Raw genomic sequence first — 26,788 nt, 5'->3', positions numbered from 1 at the left:
AGTCTTTCCTTCTCCCATTAAACAGCAACAGAGATTCAGTAAGTCAAAGCTGGCCTGAACTACCCCTATGGAGCTCTTATGAATGTAAATGATTGGTAGTGTTATCACATTCACTGATTTGAAAAATGCAATTTACTGGGCCTACAGTAAACAATTCCATTAATTCATATGAAGGAACAGAGCTTGCATTTTTTGCTGTGCTGGTTCCTCAAGTTCCAGCAAAATCCTTTCTCTGTTTTTATGTGGAAAATGCGCAAAAAGCTAACAGTTGTTTTTTTTTCTCAACAGTATATTGTGCCAGACTAAGATGGTAGTTTTCCTTAGTAAGAGAATATTCTTTGGGTTTTACTTTACTCCTTTCAGGTAAAAGAAAACATGGCAGACCTAACCTAACCACATTATCAATGAACTATTTGCCAGGTTGCCACCTGGAAACTAATTTACCTGGCGAAGATGCAAACAGTACATCCAATGCAAGATTTTTAAAGAAATGGTAAAGGGATAATTGAACAGGGAGATGCTCTGTTAAAAGGAAGAGGTTACTAAAAGCACCTCAGAAAGTAGCTTTCAGACTGATGCTAATACCCTTATCAAGGCTATTCTTACATAAAGTAGAAATAAACTAACAGAATATGCTGATGAAAAGCCTAAGCAAAACATCAGAAGCTGAAATAGCATACCAGGAGAAGCAGTGATAGAAGAAGAAAGACTGAATTTTACTGAAGTTCAATAAAGGCCAAGCAGAGGAACAGGATTTAGGTATATCAACTCATCAGAGAATCTCAGAAAAATGTAAGTTGAAAGGGACCTCCGTAAGTCATCCAAGTCCAATCTGCTGTTCAAAACAGGGCCAGCTTGAAAGCTAGAGCAGGTTGCTCAGGGCTGGTCCAGTTTTGAATATCTCCAGGCATGGAGATGCCACAACATCTCTGGGCACCTGTTCTACTGCTTCACCACTGCTGTGGTGACAAATTTTTTCCTTGCATCCCATCTGGATTTCCGTTGCTGCAACTTGTGCCCGTTGCCTCTTGTCCTTCCACCATAGGCCTTTCAGAAGAGTCTGAATTGGTCTTCTCTTTAAGTCCCCTTTAAGAAGGGGGATTGCTATTCTATCCCATATTAATACTCTCTTGTGCAGACTAAACAAGTTCAGCCCTCAGCCTCTCCTCACATGTCACATACTTCACCTCCCTAAGCAGCTTAGTGGACCTCCACTGGACTTCCTTCAGTTTGTCAACATCTCTCTTCTTCAGGATGAAGGGGAAGAAAACTAGACACTGCTCCAGATGCATTTTCACAAGCTCAGGTTGAAAGGAAAATCATATCCTTAATCTACCGGTCATGCTTTTCTAATGCAGCCCAGTACCAGAATCTTCAGCATTACATAGGCACAGCACAGATTCACATTCAACTCATTATCCCGCAAGTCTGCTATCCAGTCTGTCAGCCCCCCAGCCTATACCAATGCACAGGGTTATTCCATCCCAAATGCAGGATTTTGCATTTGTCTTTGCTGAACTTCAGCAGCTTCTCAGTCCTGCAGCTCGAGATTCCCCTGAAAGGCAGCACTGCCCTCCACTGTATCTACCACTTGCACAGTTTGGTATCATCCACAAATCTGCTGAGGGTGCATTCTGTCCTATCATCCAGGTTGTTAATGACAATTTTTAACAGTAGCAGACCCAATACTGGACTCTAAGGAACACGAGTTGCAACCAGCAGTCAGTTAGACTTGAATCATCGAACTCCATTCAAGCACAACAGTCCCGCCAGTTATTCTCCTACTTTTCAGTCCACATCTCTCCAATTTGACAATGATACCATGGGGTACTGGGTCAAAAGCCTTGCAAAAGTCAAGGTAAACAATATTCACCACTCCCCCTTCATCCAAAGCCAGTTATTTCATCAGTGAGGGTGATTAGGCATTATTTGTCCTTGGTCAGTCTGTGCTCACTACTTCAAATCACATTCTTCTACTTCATGGACTCAGAAGTGGTTTCCAAGGGAATTTACTCCAAATTCTTTCAACACACACAGTGGGCTCACTGGCATATAGTCTCCCAAAACCCGTCTTTACTTATTGAAAGTCAGAAATAGCATCTACTTTTTGCCATTCATTGGAAAGCTTTCTTGAGCACCCCAGCTTTTCAAAGATGACTGCAGCAACCTTAGCACATCATCAGCCAGCTCACTCAGATGCATCCCATCTGGTCCCAGGGTAAGTCCAGCTTTTACCTAAGCAGTCCCTAACCTGATGTTCATCTAACGTCGGTAGCAATTCTCTCCCCTAAACTTGCTCACTAGACACAAAGACACAGGAGGACAAAGCAAAGAAGATAACAGCGCCTCAGTTTTTCCACCAACATGTTTTGTCATTAAATCACCCAATCCATTCAGCAGCAGGTCCAAATTTCCTTAGACTTTTTGCTGCCAACGTATCTATAAAAGCCCTTCTTGTCACACTTGACATTCATCACCAGTCTCAGTTCCAGCCAAATCATGGCTTTCCGCATTCCACTCCTTCATACCTGAGCAGACATCTTCAGTAGTCTTCCTGGGCAGTTTGCCCCCACTTCCACCATCCATACACTTCCTTGTCACATTTGAGCTCAGTCAGAAGTTCCTGTTCAGCCAAGTCAGCCTCCTGCCATCCTGCACTTTTGGATGAGCTATTTTTTTGTCACCGAAGATGAATCATCTCTCTTTCCTTTGCCCTTCTGGGAAGCTTACCACAAGATCTCATCTGCAAGCTCCCTGCACAAGCCCAAGTCTGCTAAGTCAGGCCAAACCTTTGCCTCTGCTACTTGATTTCCCTCAGGATCATGAACTTCACTATCTCATGGCTGCTACAGCCCCAGCTAACACTAACCTTCATAACCATTTCTTCCTGTATTAGTGAGGAGCAGATCCACTGAGCACCTCCCTTATTTGGACTGTCCAGCATCTGGACTGAAAAAGCCTGTGCCTCATATGCTTCTGAAAGCTTCAAATTGTTAGCATCCTGCAGTGTTGCCCTTCCAGCACACATCTGGATGGTAAAAGTCTCTCGTGGGACTCCCATAGCTTGTGATTGGAAGGCTTCTTCCAGTTGGTTTAACATGGCTTCACCCACCTCCTTGTCTTGTTTAGGCAGTCTGTGGCAAACAAGAAGAGAGTTCCTGACTGGTATCATCCTTCACTTCCTCTTAGTGGCATCAGTTCTGACCTGTCAAAGAGGGATGGCTGGCCCAGATACCTACCCCGACAGCTTGTTCCTCTTCTCTTGCCAGATCTCTATAGCGTTCTCCAACTAGATGTCTGGAGATAAAGCCTTTTGTTGCTGGAAGTCACAACCTTGCAGCCTCCACCTTCATGGGAGTGCCATCCTCCCAGGCCATATTCCAGCATAGCCTATGGGTGTCCCTCCTTCTGTGACACAAGGCTTGGGCTCCTGCACCTGCAGGATCTCTGTGAAGAACACGTCATTCTTCCATTTGCCTTTCCTGGCGCTATAGTCTGCTCACCTTCACATGCATTTCCTTCACATCTTACAGGTGAGACCAATGTCACCTCCAGCCCTGGCGGCACAAACAAGCACCTGGAGGACAGTCACATCAGGACTTTAATCTGAATTTCAAGCCAAGTCATTAGACCTCTGATGTGCCAGAGGTGATTCTTCCTCACTCAGCAAACTGTGTCTTGCTGTATGTCACTGCCATCATTATGCTGACTCGAACAGTCTTGTACAGTCTTGAGCAGCACTTCTGGGCTGCATGAGCATGCCCTTCCATGCCAACTGCCTTGCTCCTGTTTGCACACCCTGTTCCCAGAGCTCCTGGTTGCTGACACACCCTGAATGTCAGTGAAGTAAGAACCCAGATGCAAGCCTGCTTCCTGGCACGATCTCCTGGGCAGGCAACTTTTCACACTGGTTCTAGTAGCAGTTCACTCACCTCAGGAATGCCAGTTGTGCCAGGGATGCACCACAAGACCCTACATTGGGGGCTGAACCATTAAACTTCAGAAAAAAGGTAAATGAAGTGCTAGGAGGCAGTCAATAGAGAAACGTTAATGAAACTAAGCAAGGTATTAGTAAGACCTTAAGTGGTGTGATGGGTATAATTTTCATCACTCATATTCAAGAAAAATGAATGAAAACCATGACATGAAAAGAATAACCACTAGAATGATCAGAGGAAGAAATACCACATCCTACAAGAGTAAGAAATCAGCAGGTAAGATCATGAATACATCAAAAGTATGTGTGTAATACACAGCATTTTCCTCCTCACTTTAACCATACTCTAATGTGTTTGAGTTCCTTTCCCAATATGAAAACCTGTTGCTTATTTACTCTGCAAAGCAAGTCGTCTTTTCAAAATCTTACTTAGGGTGTTCCTTTTTTCCTGCAAATAATCTTGAGCTGCTCTTACTATCTGCTGGACAACTCCTGTGACCAGTAGCTGGACTGAAGGAGGATCCCAGGTCAAGAGGAGTCGGTGAAGCACACTCAAGAGTTCAACACCAAGGAGCTACAGTAAAACAAAATACATATTAAAAAAATTAATTAGGACTTAACAATTCCTAATTGTTATGTCACTTGCTTATGATGAGCAAATACTTTTCTCATGCAAAAATAATTACAGCTTTTGCAATCATCACAGATGAAAGAACAAGACCTAGAAAAAGCTGATTGTTACAACATGCTCATACAGTACCTGATCCTCTGCAATATGGATCCTGGCACAAGGGGAATCCAATAAAGTATGAAGTGCTTGTAAACAAGATGTAACATGCTCAACAGGCTCTTCAGGTCGTGGGGAACACAGAAACTGTATACTAACACCTGAAAAGAGCAATAATTAAAAACAATGTTCACATCATCATAAAAATCAAGTTTTCTTTTTTAAATTTCTTCATAAATATAGCAGGTTCTTAATGACTTCAGAAAGATACATGTTTTTCTCAATTCTTCTTCCTTTAAAGGAAAAGAGAGTTTATGTATTAGAAATAGCAGAATTGTATTCGCTTTCTCTTCTGCATCATGTCTTCCCCAAAATGTGGCAGGAAAAATAAAAAACAGTGACAGCAAGCAACTTAGATTACTGAATGGAAATCCACACTTTGTTCTAAAGATCTGTAAGTTGCATTTCTGAATCCTTCAACTGTAAATTGAGTTTTATTTTGTTGAACTCTTTTAAATGTAAAGATAACTGAGATTAAGTTAAGCCTCAAAAATTATGCAATATTCATATTATACATTTGGCACTTAATTCTGGTTTTAAATGTCTGTATATCTCAGCAAACTGTTGGCATTCCTCAGAATAAGTGATCACATCCACCTCTTAAAGCTGTTAGGTAACAGCAAAGGGAAACAGTGAGCGCTACTCACAGATGAAAAACTGTTGCAAAAGCTACTCCATGTGACTTGTCAAATATCAGTCTCTACTGAACTGTGTTTTTATGAGGGTGTGTATTTTAATTAACCTTACAGCTTTTGTGTCTTTGAAGCATAACAACTGAATTATATTACAGCATAGAACAGTTCCTACTCATTTTATTCAATTACGTAAATAAACTAGATATAAAACTTGTCTCTAAAAATCACAATAATCACAATGACGAATATTCTGGTAAAGCTATAAAGAACGCAGGAGGCAGAGAGATACGGAGAGGAGACAGAGATATTTCGAAACATTACTGTCCAGACGTGATGCATTTTAAACTTCCCAGATTTCAAGCAAAGTATCTTTTGTTATTCCCGTAACATTTCGTACCATAATGTCCTGGTACTGAACTCTAAACTTGTAACTCTTACCCAAAATTAAGTGCATTCGATCTTTGTTTATCTCTGGCAAAGATTTAGTGGTAGGTGGAGTTCCAGGTGTCTGGTTTAACATAATGGATGTAGCACGTTTCTGTGAATTGGGCATTGCTGCAGCAGTCTCTTCTGTTGACTCTGAAGTGTTAAATCCTGTGCTGTTTAACCAAAGTGCCACTGCATGTAGTATCGGAGCCCAGGAGTTTCGGTAATGCAGCCTAGCTGTATCAATTGTTTCTGGAGTGTAAAATGCTCCCCCTGTTAAATTAGCAAAGCAAAGGTAAATTCTGAAATTATCTGCAAATAATAGACAAAAAGCACATACACTAAATTTATTAGTTTATTTACTCTGGGTGTATTTGATCATGTACATATTCAGATGTAATCCTTGTTAGTGACAGTGCACCCCAATTCTCCTGGTGAAGGAACAACGTTAGTACCTCTCGTAAGAAAATGCAATGGCCACAACGGAACCATAAGAGAGAGCAAGAAAGGCAGGCAAAGTCATCAAGTCTTGCAGCATTTTTCATACAAAACATTCATTCTTAACTCAGTAAAATACTGTAAGACAGTATCCGCTCTAATCTCAAGGGCTATGTTTGTCTTACAGTAAATATCTTTTCGCATTTGATATCAAAGTATTAGAGGTGTAGAAGTATTCTTAATTCTACAAAGACATACTTTTAATGATCTCTGTGATTCAGATAAAGAATATCTTCATTGCAGATTGAAGGCAAAAAGCACGCTCAAACGTACATTCCTATTATACATAAGCAGAAATTTATCACCTGCATAAAAAATTTGCCTGCTAAATAATTTACAGATAATTTTAAAGTCTCAACTAAGGGTTTCTTTCTGTTTTTCGCAACAAGACAACAAGAAATTCCAGTGCTTACCATCTGGTGGAAGCTGGGTAGCAAATTCAGCTGGTAAGGTTAAAAGAGCATAATCTCTCAGTGCAGCTAACCAGAGACGGCTAAGTGCAGGCAGCTCAGGTTGTACAAGTGTTATCAAACTGTCTGGTGGCAACTCATCTATAGTACCAAAATCATCCTCATCCTCCTCTGTGCTCTTTAAAACGCGCTTTGGTTTGGTCTCTGCTTCTTTCTTAATTTTCATGGCAACAACGTACACCTAGAAGAAAAACATATGAAAGTACGTGCTGTAAGGTCTTAAAAAGAAAAAAGAGCAGCAGCCTTTCCCATGTGCAAGTAACAGATTCCATACACACGAGTCACCAGAAGATGACTGGGGAAAAAGAGACTTGCAATACAAATACCTTTTATTTAAATATTTTTTCTTTTATTTCTACCAGTATATAACACTTAGGGACATAAATGGCACTTTCCTAACACAATCTGACTATACACTTTTTTCCTAAGAAAGTGTCAATTACTGCTGCTCTACACAGACATATTGATTTAAATAACTGATTTCATTAAATCAATGCATCCTTATTGCAAAGATTTCTTTGACCTACATTAAGAGCCACTAGATAAATTAGAGTAATTGTCACTTTCTGGGAGCAGATTAGGTATCATAAAGACATGAAAATGGCTTTAAATGTGTTCCATGAATACAAGAACATTTATATGTTTGTCTTTGATAGATGCTATAAGAGGATAAAAGGATTTTCAAAAACCTAGATAAATATGGGAATAAGCAGAAATATCAGAAAAATACAGTCAAAATAAGCATTTTTAGAAAAGAAATAGAATAGAAATAAGTGTCTTCACACAACAGATGCTTCATATCAAAGCTGAAAATTACAGTATGGGGTGATTAACATTACACAGCTGAAATGTTAATACTTTCCTTTGTAATTTTAAAAGTAACTTCCAAGAAAATTTAATGAAAAAAAAAAAAAAAACACGAACCTTAAAGTACTACAATAAAAGAAACCAAAATACCATTTGGGTAATTATACGTAGAGCTCCATAGCATGCAAGTAACATTTTAGGAAGCAAGGCAATGTAAGTAGTGCTAACTCCGTCTTTTGTAAATAGTTGACAATTTCTGGTATTCCAGACATTCCCCAACAATATCTACATTAAGCCTGTAATTTGTTATGAACACTTTGACAAACTCCTAGTTAATTAACTGCAATATTTTACCAGAATATATTTTAAAGGTGTTTGGTTTTTGGTTTTTTAAGTTTAGGAGCAATAAGATGGGAGGAAAATCAAAATCTGATAGGGTATGAGTGTATACTTCAATACAGAAAAGTGCAGTAAAACAAAGAACAATCAAGCATCACTGTAAATATGGCTCGACAGAATGGCAGAAAAAGGAACAGAGAAAGATATGAGAGATAAAAACATCCCTGGAGTGGAACCGCAACAAGTAAGGAGGAGGGCAGGCGCAAGGCTCACTGGTTGAACAGCCAGTGAGGTGTGAGGCTGCTATTATGCTGCAAAATCTTTCCAAACTTCTAAAGATTTAATGGTCAATGTTTACCTCAGCCCATGCTTTCAGAACTGCAAGTTTTTCCATAGTAGTTGCACTCTCTCGGTAAAGCTGGCTAGAAGATCCCTTTCCTGCTTGCACTTTATCCAGGGAAGAGACAAGAAGGTTGTGAACTCGGCGGAGGTCATTCAGGTCACTTACAACCCCACTTCCTATCCAAGCGCTACATACCTAGACAACAAAGTTTAGAATCATTCTAAACTAGTAAAAAAAACCAACCATCTTAAAAATGAAAAAAAATCTGTAAGAAAACAAAAACCAAAACAACCACCACAAAAAACATTAGCAGCTCTCCTCCTGCTTAATACCAAAAAATCCAAGGTTTTTCTTTTTTTCTCCCTAGCCATGACAACAGAATTGCTCAGGTGAGTGGTTACAAAGGCTGTATTTGCAAAGCATATTATAATGGAACTTAACAGATACATGGAAAATACTTAAAACAGTTTTTTAATCCTCCATAAATAGGTAATAACAATTTTTGTATTCTGTTCCCAGGTGTCTGGTCAAATCATTCAAGTAATGGGTCATTGCATTCACTGTGAAGAACATATTGGACAGCTATCAATAAAAGTACATCTTTAAAAACCCACACCTCTCAAATTACATATTAAGGCTCCATACTAATGACGATCTTTCAGGATCATTAATGTCAAGAAGACACCAAGAAACGAGTGAGATAAAAATCTTTAAACAACTGAGCTCTGATCTGGAACCAACAGTACCACACTCCGAACAATCAATACCAGACATGGTGGACAGACAGTTGGGTGTCTCTCCACTTTTCTTTTATTTTGAATTAAATGGACCCAAACAGGTACTTAAAATCCAAACATCATACAGATCGGCTGCTCCTGTCTAGGGCTACACATTGGCATTCATCCTCTGAAACACATTCACACCCAGACATAACGCAGGCAATAGAAGAATTCTGGTGCAGCTTCTTTTCTACAGAAAGAAAAAGGGACAAATTCTTCCAGAAGAGCTGCCTGGATTTTGGTGGTGATTCTACCAGGATGAGGAACAGAAGCAAAAAAAACCCAACAGAACTCAAGCGGTTCAGGTTTTATAAACTCTTTTTTCATGGCATTTTTGTCCTATCTCCAATATGTTTATTCTACTTTTAGAGAACGAGTTCCATGGAAGTCTTTGGGCAAGGGCCTCTCATGATCTGGAATGATGGACATATTTGAAGTAAACACAGACACAAAAAGTGTCCCAAAGGTGGACAGGACAAGGCTGCTGAAAATCTGTGACAAACCCATAATTAATTCACAGTAGGACTAAGACCAGCTTCACTCCTGCTGCTGGGCAAGTCAACAGCTGTTTCAGTAATGACATAAAACTATAACAACATCAAACTCATTCAGTGCAGCGCATCTCTGTCAATGTAACTTCTAAAGAGCGAGTTAAATATCCAAACCTAACCTCCAACCATTTGATCCTGTAAGTGCACACATCCACTTTGAAACTGGTTGAATACGGAATTTTCACTGAGAGGTTGTTATCATGACTGTAATGAGAATGTTCAAAGCTTTTAAAGTCCAAAAGTGTATTAATCTGAACGGAAGTTTAGTGTTTAAAGGTAAATTATCAGTAATCTGAACATTTGATCAGACTGAAAGGCATCTCAAGAAATACAATACTATTCATCTCATTAAGCAAGAATTTTTTTCTTCTTTTCTTTTAGCAACAAATGCAGAACTGACACGGAGACATAATTAGTTTCAGAAAGACTAAGTATTTTCTGAAGTAGCTCCCAAAAAGGACTTTTGCACTTCTGAGGAACAAAATATATTACTAGGAGACTAAAAAGATGTTGCAAAAACATAACAGCTTAGGTTTACAAAATTTTCCTGCCATTTGCTACTACTTCTTTTCTGCATCCTTCTTCCAAAAAGAAGGAAAATCAGTTTGGCCTATACTAGCTGAACATTTTCCTCTGTACCTGGCAGGCCTTTGCAGTTATATCAGATGGTGTATCTTGGGAAAAAGCTGGCCTCAGAGCAGCTCCAACCTGTTGATAGGAAGAAAAATTTCAAAATCCAACTAAAACAATAGTGACACAACATTCTTCATCTCACCTTGTTTAAGGCTCAAGTACATATACAGAACAAGCAACACAAGATTGCCAATTTTGGCACTATAGTTACATCCCAACTGTATCCTTGTTGTCTAGCAGACATTTGCAATAGTATTCTTTAAACAACAACAACAAAGTCCTAAACTAGTTTTTTTCCTGCTTGCCCATTGCCTTTTTAAGCCTCAGCTACCTTTGTCAAATATGTGGTATTATCTTTCTTCCGTTAATGAGTATCCTTTTAATCGTGAAAGTATTACAGGTGCAACTTATGCCAAGGCTCAAGAAGTCAATGACTTTTTGATGTCCAAAGGAATAATGATGTGAAATCAAATGTTTATGGTTGGATTTGCATCAAGTTCCCAAAACGACAAATCCTGACAAAAAAAGCTTTTTAGGCAGTTGTTATAAGGCAGCATTTTTCAGAAACAAAAGGAACCAGGTCAAAGAGACAGAAGCAAGGGTTACAGCACTACAGAAGGAAGAAGAAAAAGGCAGAAAGTGAAAAGGATGAAAGCTTGCCTTTAAAAAGTATTTGCTAAGATCTTGAAGACACAGTGAAGACAAAAGAGGTGAAAGAGTTAAGGTATGCAACAAAATAAAGCAATAATACCCCAAAATAAATCTTCAACTGTCCACCTCCCATTCCCATACTTTTGTAGTTTTCATTTAAACAAAAGTATATTCATTAATTCCCAAGAAAACAGATTTATTAGATTCAATCTGGAACTAAATCACTGTTATTTTCCAATTCCTAATTCTACAAATGAAATGCCACTCTTGCCAAAAATTAAATGTAATGTTTAATAGTTGGCTTTCAAGAATCAACAGCTACTGAATTTTTCAATTTTGTCAGCTACTAAATTATAATAAATAGGAAGAGATACAAAAATAAATTTTGAAGAGGTAAATTAAAGGCTCTTCAGTACATTTTCACACACAAAAATCTCTTCACAGGTCTTTTGAAGTTAGAAAATGTTCTCAAAGCTACTACTGGCATAAATATACAATTCCCTGAACTTATAAAGGAGGTCTCACATTAGCCTGATACTGCTCCAGTATCACATGGCCTGGAAACTCTGGCTCAGGAACCGATGCAAATTTCTTGATAATGTCTTCAAGAGCTTGAAGACCTGCCATTCGTAACTGGTTGCTGTGATCAGTTGCAGCCATGAATGCCATTCGAATAAGGTCAGAGAGATGGAGTACTAAAAAGTCATCTTAGAACAAAACAGAAAGAACTATTTAGTAACTTTAAAAGATAGCTAACATGACAGATATTTGTAACATTTTCCTCATTGACATGTACAAATTTTACCTATTCTTTTCCAAAGGTCCACATTTAGGGTACGGAAAAAGGCAGGAAAGAATGTAACCTATTTTTCTTTATTCTCCCCGCCCCCCCCAAGTGATACAAGGGCTTTTACTCCTAAGACAACCTTAAAAATTAAGCACAAATTTGAAACAAAATGAAATATATAATATACAGAAATAGCACTGAATAGAGTATGTAAATACGCTGAGTAGCTTAGAAGAGATTAGAACATTTAGTAAAGCTAATTTTAGTGATTCCCCCCCCAAACCTACAAAAAAATCAAGGCAATTCCTGTTTGACTCCTATGCTTACAGTGACCCCTGCTGATAAAGGAAAACCTCGTCAAGCTTAAACACGTAAAAACTGAGTATGCCTCTAGTTCTCCTCCCAAAAGCCAGATCCAAGGCCATAAGAAAGCAGCAGACAACATACAGAAAAGAACAAGACATAACTCAGTAACATTTCTGAAAGGATTATTCTTCTCTATTTTCATTCATTCTGTTTCTTTCCTTACTCTCAATTTGAAATTACCAGATGTTGTACAACTAATATGAAAAGAAATTATTTAAAAACGTAATATCCAGGGTGACTAACAAAAACCAGAAATTATGAAAGCTCTACATATTTTGAAGTCTCAAGATAAAAAAGAAAAGTTTATTTTGTAGCTGAAACTTTTCAGAGGCATGTCAGTAAAGAAAGACTGGAGATCACTTAAAAACTACGAAGTGGTAAAGGCTACACACGCTTTTTCAGACCATCACAGATGGTAGTAAAATTTAAATATTTTGGAAGTTTAAGTTGGAAGGGGTAGGAGTTTGCCGAGTTTTCCTTTTTACAATGATACCAAACACATCAAGTTCACTTTAAATAAATTCAGAGATACAAATTCTCAGGATTATTATATGCAATCTTCTGCAGGATCCTGTAAGCAGCAGTTATTTAATTATTTTCTCTATAATACAACACCATCTCAAAATAAACTTTCCCAAAACTCTTTCCTCTTAGTCTTCAAACAGCGACCTCAGCCTCAAATCAAGTCAGAAACAAGATTCTCACAAGCCAATGCACACTGCTGGAACCAGACTGCATCAAAGCAACACAAGCAAAGACCTGATAAATCTCCATAGCATAACAGACACCCTCAACAACACAGAGACTAAAATCCATTAATCTCTTGCATTCTAGGATGCTCATGATATTCATCCTACATACACAAAGTCCTCACGAGCACTACCTGGGTGAAAGCAAACAATCACTATGCACCAGACCCAATACACATGGACAACTCAAGGACAGAAACCTCCCACCATCTGTTTGTTAGAAAAACGTTTCTTCGCAAAACAACCAGGTCATCTCTGACCTCTCAATTCTGATCCTCTAACTCATAAAAGTATCTTCAAAACATGAGCTTTAAAACTAATATTCATCACTCTCATGGATACCAAAAGAATGAACTTTATAGAGCAGCTGGGTCCATGTCTTACTAATAATTCCCTCCCACATCCCTCACTCCGCAATCAGTGCCACAATAATAATTACCTGCCTTATCTCTTTTTTCTTTCCTAGTATCCCTTCAGTCTGGAGATGCTAAAATAATCTCTGAAGTCTAATTCATTGCTGTCATTCTGTTAAACTCAGAGAAACTATTCCCGGCTCACCCTTAGCTAGAAGTTTACTGCTTCTATTTCAGACTGGAGAAAAGGTTTGCAAATCTAAGGGGTTTTTTCTGAGCAGATCAGTCTGTCAGAATTTGTATCCTCCAACAAACCTCATTCTTTGTGTTCATGGTACAGTAACTACAGTGGTTATACAACTACAGTTTTATTGCCTTTTGCTAGCCATTTCCCTTGTTTTTAATCATTTGAATGAAAGGATAACTGCTTATATTTTTTCCTGGTTGTGCAATCTTAAGCTGTAAAAAGGTATCAAAAATTTAAAAAAAAAAAAAATTAAAACCAAAACAAAACATGCACATTCTGTAATTACTTTTTGGGTTTTTAAGCCTGGCTGAACGAGCCAGTGCCAGATCAAAGTGTGCCTTGTTTGCATTCTCACACAGCATGATAACTCGGCACAGACAGTCTGCTGCAAACACACGAGTTGCCCAACGAGGTGCTACAGAAGGTTTGGATTTATCCTCTTCACCCAAGGTGGTAAACATTGTGTCATCGTCCATCTCATCCTTTTTCTCCGATTCCTCATCCTTCCCTCCTCCCAGGGGAGCAGCAGTGCTCATGTCTATAACAGAGAACAATTAAAAAGAAAAAAATCCCACTGTTACAATCCGCAGAAGACAGCTAAGGACATATTCAAGCCTTTCCTTAGAGAGTTAAAACAGACTAATTTTTCTGTTGAAGCAGCAACAGTTGAAAAATGTAGAAAGGCATAGGAATATCAGTAGAAGAAATGCTTTTCACCTCTAATCTGGGCTATATTACCCTTTATTTGGCTTAAATGATATGAAATATATTCCTGTAACGTTAATTTTCCACAGATACCAACTATGGCTGAATCCTATATCTAAACTTCTCACCTTTGAAAATGAACCTATTAAATTGCCAATAAACAGGGTAAGGAGATTACCAGGCTCAGAATTAAAGAATCAGCTTGGCTTTGAACTATTGAGCTCCTGTTTCAAGTAAAAGCTAGAGTGCATGTTAAACTGAAACAAAACTACAAAGTTCCATGCCAGGGGACAGATACGCAGCCAAGTAGGCAGTTTATGGCACCCACAAATGTGCTTAACATTCAAAAAATTCTTTTCTCTAAGTGTGGCTGTGAGACCTCATTTCAGAAAATAAAAATACTTCAGGGATCACATTAAAAAAAAACAAATCCAAACTGGGACAAAAAACAACTCACCAATCATGCCTATACACTTCTGCTATTCAGAAATGAGAACATAAAATCTTAACTGCAAGGTCTAAATTAGCAAAATGCCAAGATACTGACAACAATTACTCTGGCAATAATTAGAGGAGAATGAAAAGAAATTATTGCACAAGTAACCCACCCCAACTAAGGCATGCTTCTTAGATGTCAAAATTTAAGCAGCTGAAGAGGCAAGATGTTCGATAAAGAGAGATAGAGGCTATGGCAAATCAAACATGGATGACACCAAGGCACAAGAGTGTTTTGAGAAGGCATCCAGGACCTTATGTGGCTGATTTGTAAACCTCTGCTTAAAAAGCAAACCAGATTTTGTTCACATGCCAGTTAGTTGGATCAAAGGAGTTCAAAATGAAGCTGCTGGCTTATTAAAGTACAGCTGAGAGAAATTTATTTAAATATGGTTCTCTCAGAGATTATTTCACCTGCTAATAAATAAGTAAGACACTGGGCAACCATGTTAAAAACTTTAAAACCCATCCCACATGAAATAAGAAAAGGACATGCCAACTTCAAACTCAGGAAACGAGGTCTTTCTCACTGGGCAGATATATGGTAACTACCTTGTATAAAGAAATCATTGGTAGCATTACTCATCAGTAAATGCAAAGCTGGCAACATTTAGAAAGAGCTTCAGGATGAACTCACAGTATGCCAATAAACAAGTATAAATGCAAGAGAAATAAGCAGAATCTGCGTCACAACCATCCTACAAGTTGAAAAACAGGAATAAGGTCTCAGAGCATAAGATCTTTGCAAACAAGTCTGCAAAGCTGAACAACAAGCAACAGTTTCATCACCATGGTAACCCATCATCATATCAGTAACTCGCAAAACCTCATAAAAGAAAGCTCAGTGTGTGTACAGCACTCTTCCTTCTCTATGGTCCTAATGAATAAAGGCTAAGAAGAATATGTCTGCTTTCACTAAGATACTGAAATGTCAGAGTAATAATGACACTGCTTCTCTGCTGGAAATCCTACTTTAAGGCAGCTAACTTATTAATCTTAAAAGCAATATTATAAAACTTAACATAACATTGATGATTTCTTTTTTCTCACCAAGTTTTAATGCACTATAATCAAAGTTCTATATACAATATAAGCTATGTCTTAACTCGGATTAAAGACAAGCTCCAAATGAATATTGCCAGAAGATGCTAATACTAAGGACATACTGTCGTTTATGTGAACACCATAGAACACTTACCGCTAGAAGCTGCAAGGACATCCTTACAAAGCATTAGCCAGTGAGAAAGGTTTTCTACTGCCAGCGATGAAAGCATATGTCCCAGCGTATCATGGATATCTGAGCACAACTTCCGATCGGTCTCCCGATCCAACATTCCAAAAAGGACACCTTCAAGGCCTGTCTCTGTTATATTAACACCCTGATGCCGGGAATGAGCATCTCGCCGAGAACCAGCTCCTGGTGCAAAAGGATTCATATCTGCAAAATGATAATGAGAAATCTTTTCTAAAATCAGTAACTCAGTTTTAAAATTTGGAATAACAGACTAGAATTGGACATTGTACATTTGTGTGCATATAGTTCAGGCAAAGATACACCAAAATGTTATTGAATTTCTTCTGAATTAACACTAGAAAGATTTTTAATACAGCAATTAATTTATTTTCTGCAAGGCAAAAAACACCTCCTAGTACTACTTCCAAAAAAAACCCCAAACCTCTCTCTCTTCAAGGTACATACCCCATGAATTTTTAAAAATGCCTCGTAGTACCAGACTCTAAAGAATCTTTCCAGAGACAGACCTAACTGGTGTGATTTAATACGAGTAAGCTAACGATTTGATGTCTGTATGAAGACTGTGCTGATCAACACTGTTGAGCTTCCTATTTTCAGAATAAAATGATACATGTAAGAATTGAACCAGTCAGCAAAGTCCACAGGCTAGCAAGACGTGCTGCTAGCAAAATATAACACAACCGGATACCTCAATCAAACAGCATACTAATTAAGTCAATTTTCAAAAGAGCAAGACCTAAAATACCAGAAAAACCGTAAAACGTTTCCACTGTATATATACTGCGATCCTTATTTGATTGCCACTCTTAATAGGGCAGAGAAGTTTAAGTCTGAACTTTACAAGAAGTTAAATTATAAATGAAATTCAAGAGGTAAGCAGGGGTATGGCCAGAAGTTACTGGAGCTGGAAGGGCTAGGTTTAGTTTTTTGGTTTGTTGTTGGGGGGGCTGTTGGGTTTTTTTTTTTTCCCCTCTCTGAACACAAACCACACATACGCCCACATAAGCAGACTCAACTGCTACAAAAAGGCCACATGAAAGAAATACTTACTGATGCCACTGCTTTCTTTGTCTCCAGAATTTTTTGCTAAGCTCATGGCATATTCACATACTTCTGCTGCTTCCCTCTGAGCAAGCTGTCGTAAACATGCAACTGCAGCCCGGCGAAGCAGCAAGTGGGAGCTGCATAAATGAACCTAAAATCAGAACCATTACAGGTGAGTGAACTGCTGCACCCCCATATCAATAAATCAGCTCTGCTAAGGACTAACAGCATTCGACTTTTCAATTACATGCCCATGTGTGAGCTGTTGGGTACCAAGCTCTTTACAAGACCTTGAGAGTTCAGAAGTACGCACTTTTTATAATGTACAAATGCGAAAATAAAGCTGACATATACAGAGCTGACAGTTGTTATCTGGTTAAAGAGATAAGAGCTTAAATATTGGAACTACTGCACCAGTGTGATTTTAGACTAATTATATTCTCCAATCTGTTACACTCTTCAGTACTACTCGACCTCATATTCTGCTATAGCTGTAAATCACATTCTTTTAAACAAAAAGCCATCACCAGGTGCACCACATATGACAGCTATCACAAAACCTTTTATTTCAAACTTGTAACAGGATTTAGAGCATAAGTTTTTATACGTGCCTCTCAATAAGACAGCTTCAGATTTCTTTGCTAACCAACACTGGCTGCTAATTCCTTTTGAATCACCTCAAGTACAAGCAAATATTTTTCTTACAGAAGAATTGTGCATGGTCCCTATTTTCCTGAGAGGAAGTAGCTGCACAGAGAACTGTATGTTTTTCCACAGGGGAAAGGATGAAGAGTGCTCTTTAAGAAAGTCTGATTCTTTATTTACCCCGGGGAATTTGTTTTTAATAAATCGAATACACATTTGCTTTCTCAGTATTAGGTTATTATGTGGATGGAAATTGCTTTCCTAAATGAAAGGGTTGTATAGTTTATAAAGCATTTTAACAGTAGACCTTTATTCCACACATGAATATACAAAATTTTAGTCCTGAAAAAACAAGCAGACTTTAAATAACCTCTAAATACCACACTGAGGTTGTTTTAATGGAATTAAAGCACAGAACATTTGGGGGATTTAATTAATGGAAAGAGTATTCCCCATTTTAAGTTACAAAACAAACAACTAGTGGTTATGAAGCCAACACAGGAAGAAGAAATGAAACTAGATTGTGGAACTGTGTGGTTTAATTTTGATACCTGGCATTAACTCCATTCAAAAGTGAGTTAGAAAGTAATGAAGAGTTTGCTAATGGGGTAGGTAAGGCAGACCTTGCCTACCTATGTATTTGCAATATAAAGAAATGCACAAGACAATTCAGAGGAAAACTTACCAAACTAAGTATGACTTGAAAGTAAGGAATATGAGAAAAGAGAAGGTAAATAGCTTTGGATTAGCAGAGGACCCTAAAGGAACAGGGAAGAGACAGAAGAAAACTCTGGCAAAAGTTTTCAAAATTGTCATTCCTGTATGAACTTTGTTGTCTGTAATATTACCCACTAGTACTTACAGAGTAAATGGCTATAGGGATTGTTTGTCATGTTGTACATAGTATTCATACAAAAAGGCCTACCTACTTTCGGGTGCTTTGCACCTCTTTCATGCAAAATTTTGTGAAAGGACAAGTGACAGGTTCTGGGAACACATGGCACTCCCACGAGTGCTCCAGAGCGTGGGCGGGAAGCAACAGTGACTGCGGGAGGGAAGCATGTAACAATGAGAGGATGTACTAGGGAAAGTCTAGATGGCAGACTAAGAAAAAGTTCCAATGTCGATGTAGTGTAGGATCAAACTCCACCAGTTCCACAAAGAACAACACAAAGAACTTTGCAAAACATCCAACAGACATTAGGGAGAAGCTTTTCAAATTTCTCAGTATTGGATTGCTGAACCCTCTAAAAAATAGTTTTAAAAACAGTAATAATAATAAAAAAGCCCCACACCAAAACGTACACCCACACACACCACCTTTCCTCTTATAGTTGTATTTGGTATGTTTTGGGTTCCAGCCTCTGCCTCACTTCCAGGCTTAAGCCAGGTTTTGCTGACAGAATGCTAATGAAGGGAGAAAGCAACGCTAACAACAGCAGCACAAGAATTTGAATGTCAGCATCTACTATGCTGACAGTGGTGAAATAAATCCAAAATCTCCTACCTTTCCCCAACTCACTCACTTCCCTCTATGCGTGCAACCAGCTGAAGGAAACAGAGCATTTCAGCATCTTTTTACTCAGTCATATTATATATAAATGCTTGCTATCTTGTTCTATCTGGGGTGAAAGAGAATCAGACCCTCTGACTTCCAATTTGGGCAGCATTCTGAAAAGATCTCAAATGGCTTGGTGGCAGATATCCTTTTATTGCACTCCAAATGCAATAAAATGCATTTTGCAAATGTGGCTTGCTTATTACATATGGGTATCCTTGACATCTTTCTAAGTGCTTCTCCTGTCCTCTGCTAAGCACATACATAAAACTTCGAGGAACAAAAGGGATGCATTTTGTACTCACACAAAGACTGGGAACCAGACTGGACAGGTTGACATGCCGTGGTGCAAACATATGAAGCTGCTGAAGGCAGGATATGGCAGCTGCCTGAACAAGCGAGTCTGAATGGTCTTGTGTGATTGCACATCCCACCAAACAGGAAGAACGGATTGTTGAAATTGTAGCTCCGTTACCTAATGATGTAATACCAAAATTTTGCTGTGTTAAGGATATTGTATGACAACTGTAGACTTTAAACCTTTGAGAAACAAGAATTTTTAATGCTTCCAAGTTCACAGATTAACATGCAACTTTTCTGAATTCCTACCACAAATTAGTATCTACACAAACAAACACTGTAGAGTGTTTCAATATCTCTTTTTTAGCTCAGTTAAACAATGTCCTGTCCAAGTGCAATTTTGGATCAATGACCTTCAGTCAGAAATATTTTGAGCATATATTCCCAGGACATGAAACCAGTAAAACTATCTGAATTTAAATTTTGAAAGTCTCTTTCATTCTATACATATGGGCAACATTTCACGCATTGAACCATTTCCTAAAATATCAGGTAACACTTAAGCTAGCATACACATATGCAGGTGATTTTAGTTAGCTCCATTAGATGAGTTGCACTGCTCTAATAGGACAAGCATTCTAAAGAACAGTATTTAATTTGAAAAATAATCCTATTCTGTATTTTAAAAATTAACCTGCATCAGGTTTGTAAAAAATCTGAATTACAGAAAAATGTAAACTGCAGGAGACATTCTACGTAAGTTGTTATTTAAAAAGTTAATGACACTCCAGATCAAAAGCTTAACACACAGCAAGCAGATACACAAGTTCAATCAAACCATCTAGAAATTTTTCATAACTAGAAATTTAAGTCCAGTTATTTAGAGTTAAAATTTCACTAGTGGCTGGCTCTCTGGCACTGCATCAAAGACCATCTTATAAACATTCCTAAAAATCCCAGTTAGACGAAGTTACAAATCCATGTTTTTGCCAAGACACAGAATTTCAGATACAGTGTTTGGCATGACAAGATCTTATTCTCTACAGTACGGTACAGTGATCTAAGAATATCAAGAATAAGTGGAAATGAGTTATAGTGCACAATATTATCAATTATGTCAAACTTAAGCTCTTGCCATCAGTTAAAAATAAAATCAACACATGTTGAAAAAGCAGAGGAAAACTCCTGCCTCTTGCCCCACCTATACACAAATAGACACGTGGCAAAATATGCAGCAAGGGTATTTTTCATCTTTTACCTACCATGCAAATTTGCCATTAGCCAGAACACCATACATCACTGCAACTTCTTTATACAAATCTCAAACTGCAGTCAAAAAAGCCCCAAGCAGTCATAAGCAGGATCAGAACTGAGGTTGCTTGCAGGACTGAATTTGTCAACATCCCCCCACCCCCACCTACAACTGCAACAAATAAAAATTTATTTTCTTCCATTTAAGATTGCGATATATTGTCTTTATAGAAGTCAGATTTTTTTGTTTTCTCTTCAAATTCCCACTAACCTTGCAGCTCAGGCCCAACAGTAGTTATTATAGCTCCAAGACATCGACCTAAGCATTGATGTACTTCCGTATGCGAAGGTGGAACTGTTAAGAGCAGAGTAAGAACTAGAGAAAGCGTTGGCTCCACGTATCCACGGTACATTGGTCCACTAGAATCTACTATCAACGCAAGTGAATGGAGAGACCAGGTCTATCAAAAAAACATAGGAATATTTTTCAGCAATACCTTTAGGAAATTTAAACAATTTTGTATGCAGACTGAGCCTAGCTCTGTACGTCCTTGCTTAAACATGTCTAGTTAGCTGCTCTGGCTCCAGAAGTGTTTCAAAGGTTTCAGAATCTCAAGCAATCACCTGCTTAATTAACTAAATATCTCTAGCATACTCTTTGGCTATCAGCAGTTTGAGGGATAATGGAGATGAAGATGACAAAGAATTTGAGCAAGAAATGGTTAAGCACTTTGAGGAAGAAAAATACAAACACAAACAACACACCCACTTAAAAAAAAAGGAAAAAAGAAGAGTGACTCTTAAGACAGAAGAAAGAGACAATCATTCCACTGTAAAACTGGATGTAGAGTCTGAAATGGGCAGTTGACAAAGTGCTTAGGGGGAAGTGCCTTTGACATTCCAGTAGAAACTGATTTTCATGACAAGTTGAAAGGTTCACATGCATTTTCTAATTAATTTTCTTATTAGAGGGCACAAGAGAAGAACGCAGTGCTGCTCACAGAGTACTACAGGATGAGAAAAAAAATGGTGAAAGATCAACCTATTTCAGTTGCAACATAAGTAAATAACAAAAGAGCAAAATAATTTATTGCAATTGTCAAAGCAAGAAATGGGCAAGGGGACAGTCTTTTTGGTCACTGATGTTTCATAGGAAATACATTCCCCTGACGGATCTGAAAGCATTCACTTTCTCTCCATAATATCCTACTAAATTATTTTATTTCAGAATTTTCTTCCATTAAATACATGATGTAATCACTCTGAAAAGACTATTACGGTTACAAAGCTAGACTCTTAGAAATGAGCTGGAAAACCTGCCTTTAAAACTGCTCCTTTTTAATCCTCTCTGATACAACCCAAAAACCATTAGCACTAGCAATCACGTAACTACTTCTACAGTCCTAACCACAAGGTAGCACATTACAGCTTATTCCTTCATTCCTGCAAATTTCCATTACTCATATTCCCATACAGTTTCTGTGTATCCACACTGATCTAGTGAGAGCTGAGGTTTAAAAGCTTAGCTTTTCACAGTGGCCTGACTCTCAACAGAAAACAAGGTAGGTATGCAAGTTCCACCTGGGCTTCCCCTTTATACTTCACATTTTTTTCATAAACCAGTAACCCTTTACATTTTGATTTTTACATGAATGGTATACAATTCTACCGCTCACAACTACTTACTCATACATGAAGTAAGTTACATATGCAACCTGAACTTTATCTTACCTTAAATTAACTAAAGAAATTTAAGAGACTTTAAATTGTATTTATAGATTGTTATTTTGAAAACATTATCTCCAAACAAAACTAGGCTTGTTTTCCCAAGTGATAAGCTTGATTATTTTCATTTTTTTTTTAACTGCCCTGAGGAAAAGAAGTAAGAAGGTACTCTATTACATGTTCTATCGAGTTAACAATTTCAACGAAGGTGGAAGTACAATTCTGTATAGTTACTGGGGGCTTCAGCTTCTCAATCTGTGGGTATAAAGTGCCCCTGCTCATGGGTGGCACACAACCGCCTGCTGCTAAAGCATAAGAGTCAGTCACTATTCCAGATAATTGTTTCCTTGCAGTAACTTGTGAAAAGAATGACCAAAAATACCAAAAATTACCTGTTATATCATGCAATTACACCATAATCTTTGAAAAACCATAATTACAGACAAGACACTTGCTTTTACTCAAAAAAGGTTTTGGTCTTTTTTTTCCTCCCCCTTCTGAAGTAATTCTTTTATTCTAGTGCTTTGATAGATTTCATTGCTGGAGGAAAAAACAAATCAGCACTTTTCCCTCTAATATTCAACTTCTTACTGTAAAGACAGATGTACTGGTCCATCTAGCCCTCTCTTCTTTTTACAGCAGCAGCCACAAACAGATGCTTAAGGGACAGTAAAAAGAGACCAAGACACTGACCCCCTCAAATTTCTCCTGGGAGAGTAAAGACAGCATATTCTCCCAGTTTTCAAGTATTTTCAACTTAGGAAACGCCTTGAACTGCACAGTGTTTAAACATATTCAGCAACTTAAAAGGCATTGCTCTTTCAGCAGCATGTCCACTTTTTACTGTCCCCCCTTTTTACTCTACCAGCAACTTCTAACAGTCAAGTTGTCCTCTTGTCTATAGTCCATAGCGGATAGAAACCCCTCTCCGCCTTTGCCTTGTCTAGGACTTGGCTCCTACTAGCTCCCCTTCTGTCTCCTAAATGCAGTTTAGCTTGCAACAGATTTTTGTTGTCATAATATAACCCCCAAAAGATGACATACTGCCATACTGCGTTCACAGTATCACATATACGGAAATTACTTGGCAAAGAAAACTGCTCATCACCTGAGCCTCCAGTAACTGATCACATGTTAACCATTAGCCAGCTTTTAATAACTTCAGCTTAAGCAGCTAAGGTACAACTAACACATTTTGCCTAACAATTACAGTCAGTTAGGAATATGTCCACAGTGAATTAATCTGGCTCAGCTGACAAGCAGACACTTGTCAGTCTGAATTAACATGCCCACTTGCAACTGCCTTCCTAACTAACAGTAAGGTTACATTTTAATTGCAGTGCGTATTTGGGATTCTGTACTGTAAGAGTTTATAAGGAAAATTCCGCTTTCTTCACACTCCCTGGCACATGCTACATCCATATGATATGGTTTACATGTGACAATCCCTATTAAAAAACATCTGAACATGTAATTTAATTTTTAATTTTAATCCTAAACATTTTAAAGTAGTTTTGTGGTGATTGTGTTTTTTACCTGGACTTCAGGAGAGGTTCCATCTTGTGCCAAAGCCAGCAGAATACTGACGCTAGTTTTCAGATGCTGTCCAGAACCTATTCCACCAACATACCGATGGAGACAGCCCAGAGCCAAAGAATGGCCCGTTCTTGATACAACATCTCGAGCAGATTTTAACCTATCAATGATTTAAATAAAAGGAAATCATGTAATTCACTGTTTGTTACAAAGAACCCTTCAAGTACCATAACAGTGCAAACAACTAATAGAATTTTGCAGGACACCTTACAAGATCTTGAGAAGCCTTAACAACAAAAGCAAAATCAATGTACTTAATCTATATTGCTATTAAAGCAGATTACATATAAGGCAAACAAACAAACAAAAAAGATATTTTACTATTTATTTTCTTTCTTCCTGGTCAGAACTTGACGTTTTAGATGAAGATGAGTTTTGGAAGTGAAAGAATATAGGAAAAGCATCTAGCGTTTACCAATGTTTCACAGCAGACTAATTTAATAATCAGAAAAGTCATTGCTAGACCACTGCAGTGAAAAGGAATCAAGAATGGAAAAATGACAACACATACTGAGAAATGACAAAGAAATCCACAGCTATGTCTTCCACTGCAAAGTCAACTGAATAACTTTTTAATACAGCTGTTTTCTTCCACAGCTGAGTTCTATGACTTTTCCAATAAAGCTCTTTTTTTTTAAATAGTGTTTTATTAATGAAACTAAAACAGAACAAATAGCATTCTGAATGACCTAGTTGTATGAAGCAGCAACTTGTTGAGTATTTTCCACAATACTTCTGCTTCTGAATGAACATCACATACATAACTTTTAATTAAAAACCTTTTTGGGGGGTGGGGAAGAGAGAGAAAAGAAGGATATCCTAATTAGAACAAAGAAAGATTTTTTTTTCCCCCTGGTTGTCTGTATATGAGAGGCAAGCATGCTCTTAGCCATCAGCGAACAACAAAGTAAATGCAAATCTCAAATATAAAAAAAATTACTTGACAGTGTCAACAGACTGGCAACCATGAACAACTTGAACCCTACATAAGAAACAAAGGAAATAATCCTAGTAATAGAAATTCAAGGAACGACAGTAAAGATTATGTACTTTGTTACACGATGAAACGATGGGAAAAATTGAATTACTCGAGGTAGGAGAGGTGGACTGAGGCTATGTGCATGCAGCCTGGCCAGCCAAAAACATGGGCTGCAGCCCTGAGGCAGGTGCATTCTGATTCACAGATAGGCTAATGTCTCAAATTTAAGCCAAAAATTGGGAAACATGTTGTCTTGTTTTATCTACCAGACATCTTTCTAAATACCTGAGATTCACAACAGAATATGGAAAAAAATTATGGGGCAGTACCTAAGTTAAATCAATATGTAAAGAGGATGTTTTGATGAAACAGAAGCGCTATCACACAATTCATATTACAGACATACTTAGTGTAAGCTGCGTTTATCTATCTGAAGCAGTTTAGTCACCTTCAAGTAACTCATCAAAAACTATTCATTGGTATCATTTCACATTCCAAGTAGTTTAACAATTCAGCTTTCATTCCTGGAAGAATCTCATGAAATAAATCAAAAAGAGACGACTCTGTCTGAAGGTTTGTTAGATCTACATCATCATAGCAATCAAGCATGATGAGAAGAGAATAATCAATATGGTATTTAGTAGAGGAATCTTCCAAACTACGTTAAATTGTATTTTTATTTCCTTTTCTGAATCAAAACCAACTTACTTATCAAAACTGTATTGAGCCATTCTAGCAATGAAAGAGGCTTCTCCAACCACTTGAGCCATTCTGCCAAGAGCTTCGCCTGCTGCACATCTCAAAATAGGGTTAGGATTGTCAAGGGCACCCATTACCAGTGTCAGAGCAGATTTGCGGACTTCTTCTGGTCCTAACGTGCTTTTATTCTCAGCTAAACCCTACATGAAAAAAAATATGAAAAAAACATTCCAAAGCAGGGGAGAAAGGGAAGATGTAAAAGCAATTTTACTATATTTGAGATCTTCAATTAAAAACGATGCACTTCTACTTTTGTTTAAATTTGTGGTCATTTATCCTAAAATATACTGGTTGAAAATATTTAAAACTCAAAATCAACAACATAGTCTTATGTTTGCCAACACCCTACCTATTTCACATACAGGAAGACCTGTTGCACCAGTCTTTTTTATCAAAAATGTTACAGTGCTACATGCACCCTAGCGCTACTGAATCTGAGCTAGCTTTACACAGGATACCCCAGAAAAAAAGAGAAGCTTTAAAATCTAACTGTAACATCTCTTTCTGTCAGACAGGAAAACCACAGCTCAGTTATGTTTCTGCAAGAATCACCTAAATCGAAGACATTTTAGGTACATGAAAATATTTTTTCTTAATAATCACATCTTTGCAAACATTTATACAGCCTGTTATATGAACATTCCACAGAACAATAACACTAAACACTGCTTCTGCAGCTTCTTTGGTTCCCATATTTCATTAATAGTATATCACCTTTCACTACAACTTTAAGAAAGTCTTTTAGTTTGGGAAAAATAATTAAACACATGGAAAGTACAAACACTGCATGTATTACAGAGGAAGAAGTTCATGGCTCTATAACAAATTCTCATTTTCTGTTCTGAAATCCTCATTTCAGCTCAATTTTGACAATTCTTTGGCCATTTGGCACGGCATGGGAAATTCCAGGCATCTGTCTCAGAATCTACTTTTCATCTTGTAGCAACATGGTTCACATTTCTAAGAACAAAGCAAGGAAGAGAGGTGCTGTTTTGCCAACGTATTTTGCCCAGCAACCAAGGACATGGAGCCCCAGCAACAATTAGCTTAAGCTAGGCAGCCACTTTTTGTATGGCAAAAGTCAGACACGAAGAAACTCATCCAATCTTCAGTTACAG

The 26,788-nt window shown here is 37.9% G+C and overlaps 1 protein-coding gene across 6 annotated transcripts in view; it reads right to left on the bottom strand.

Moving 5' to 3' along the window:
* Positions 1–26,788, bottom strand: part of HEATR5B (HEAT repeat containing 5B) — a 58,434-nt gene that overhangs the window by 11,233 nt on the left and 20,413 nt on the right. For 3 of the 6 annotated variants that reach the window (XM_087775337.1, XM_087775338.1, XM_087775336.1), the window contains exons 18-31: positions 25,620–25,810; positions 23,873–24,032; positions 20,883–21,072; positions 19,366–19,535; positions 16,864–17,008; positions 15,757–15,996; positions 13,645–13,896; positions 11,382–11,563; positions 10,212–10,280; positions 8,258–8,437; positions 6,697–6,934; positions 5,798–6,058; positions 4,698–4,825; positions 4,367–4,511 (exon numbers count right to left, since the gene is read on the bottom strand). In XM_087775337.1, the coding sequence (XP_087631463.1) occupies positions 4,367–4,511; positions 4,698–4,825; positions 5,798–6,058; positions 6,697–6,934; positions 8,258–8,437; positions 10,212–10,280; positions 11,382–11,563; positions 13,645–13,896; positions 15,757–15,996; positions 16,864–17,008; positions 19,366–19,535; positions 20,883–21,072; positions 23,873–24,032; positions 25,620–25,810 (2,551 nt within the window). Of the gene's footprint in view, positions 1–2,881; positions 3,135–3,221; positions 3,578–4,366; positions 4,512–4,697; positions 4,826–5,797; positions 6,059–6,696; positions 6,935–8,257; positions 8,438–10,211; positions 10,281–11,381; positions 11,564–13,644; positions 13,897–15,756; positions 15,997–16,863; positions 17,009–19,365; positions 19,536–20,882; positions 21,073–23,872; positions 24,033–25,619; positions 25,811–26,788 lie in introns of those variants that run through there. The other 3 variants (XR_015708325.1, XM_087775339.1, XM_087775340.1) reach the window with 3 other exon arrangements.

This window comes from Nipponia nippon, unplaced genomic scaffold, assembly GCF_047370975.1.
Source record: "Nipponia nippon isolate SJK-2023a ecotype South Korea unplaced genomic scaffold, ASM4737097v1 scaffold_4, whole genome shotgun sequence".
NCBI lineage: Eukaryota > Metazoa > Chordata > Aves > Pelecaniformes > Threskiornithidae > Nipponia > Nipponia nippon.
This window is presented reverse-complemented; position numbering and strand designations above follow the sequence as displayed.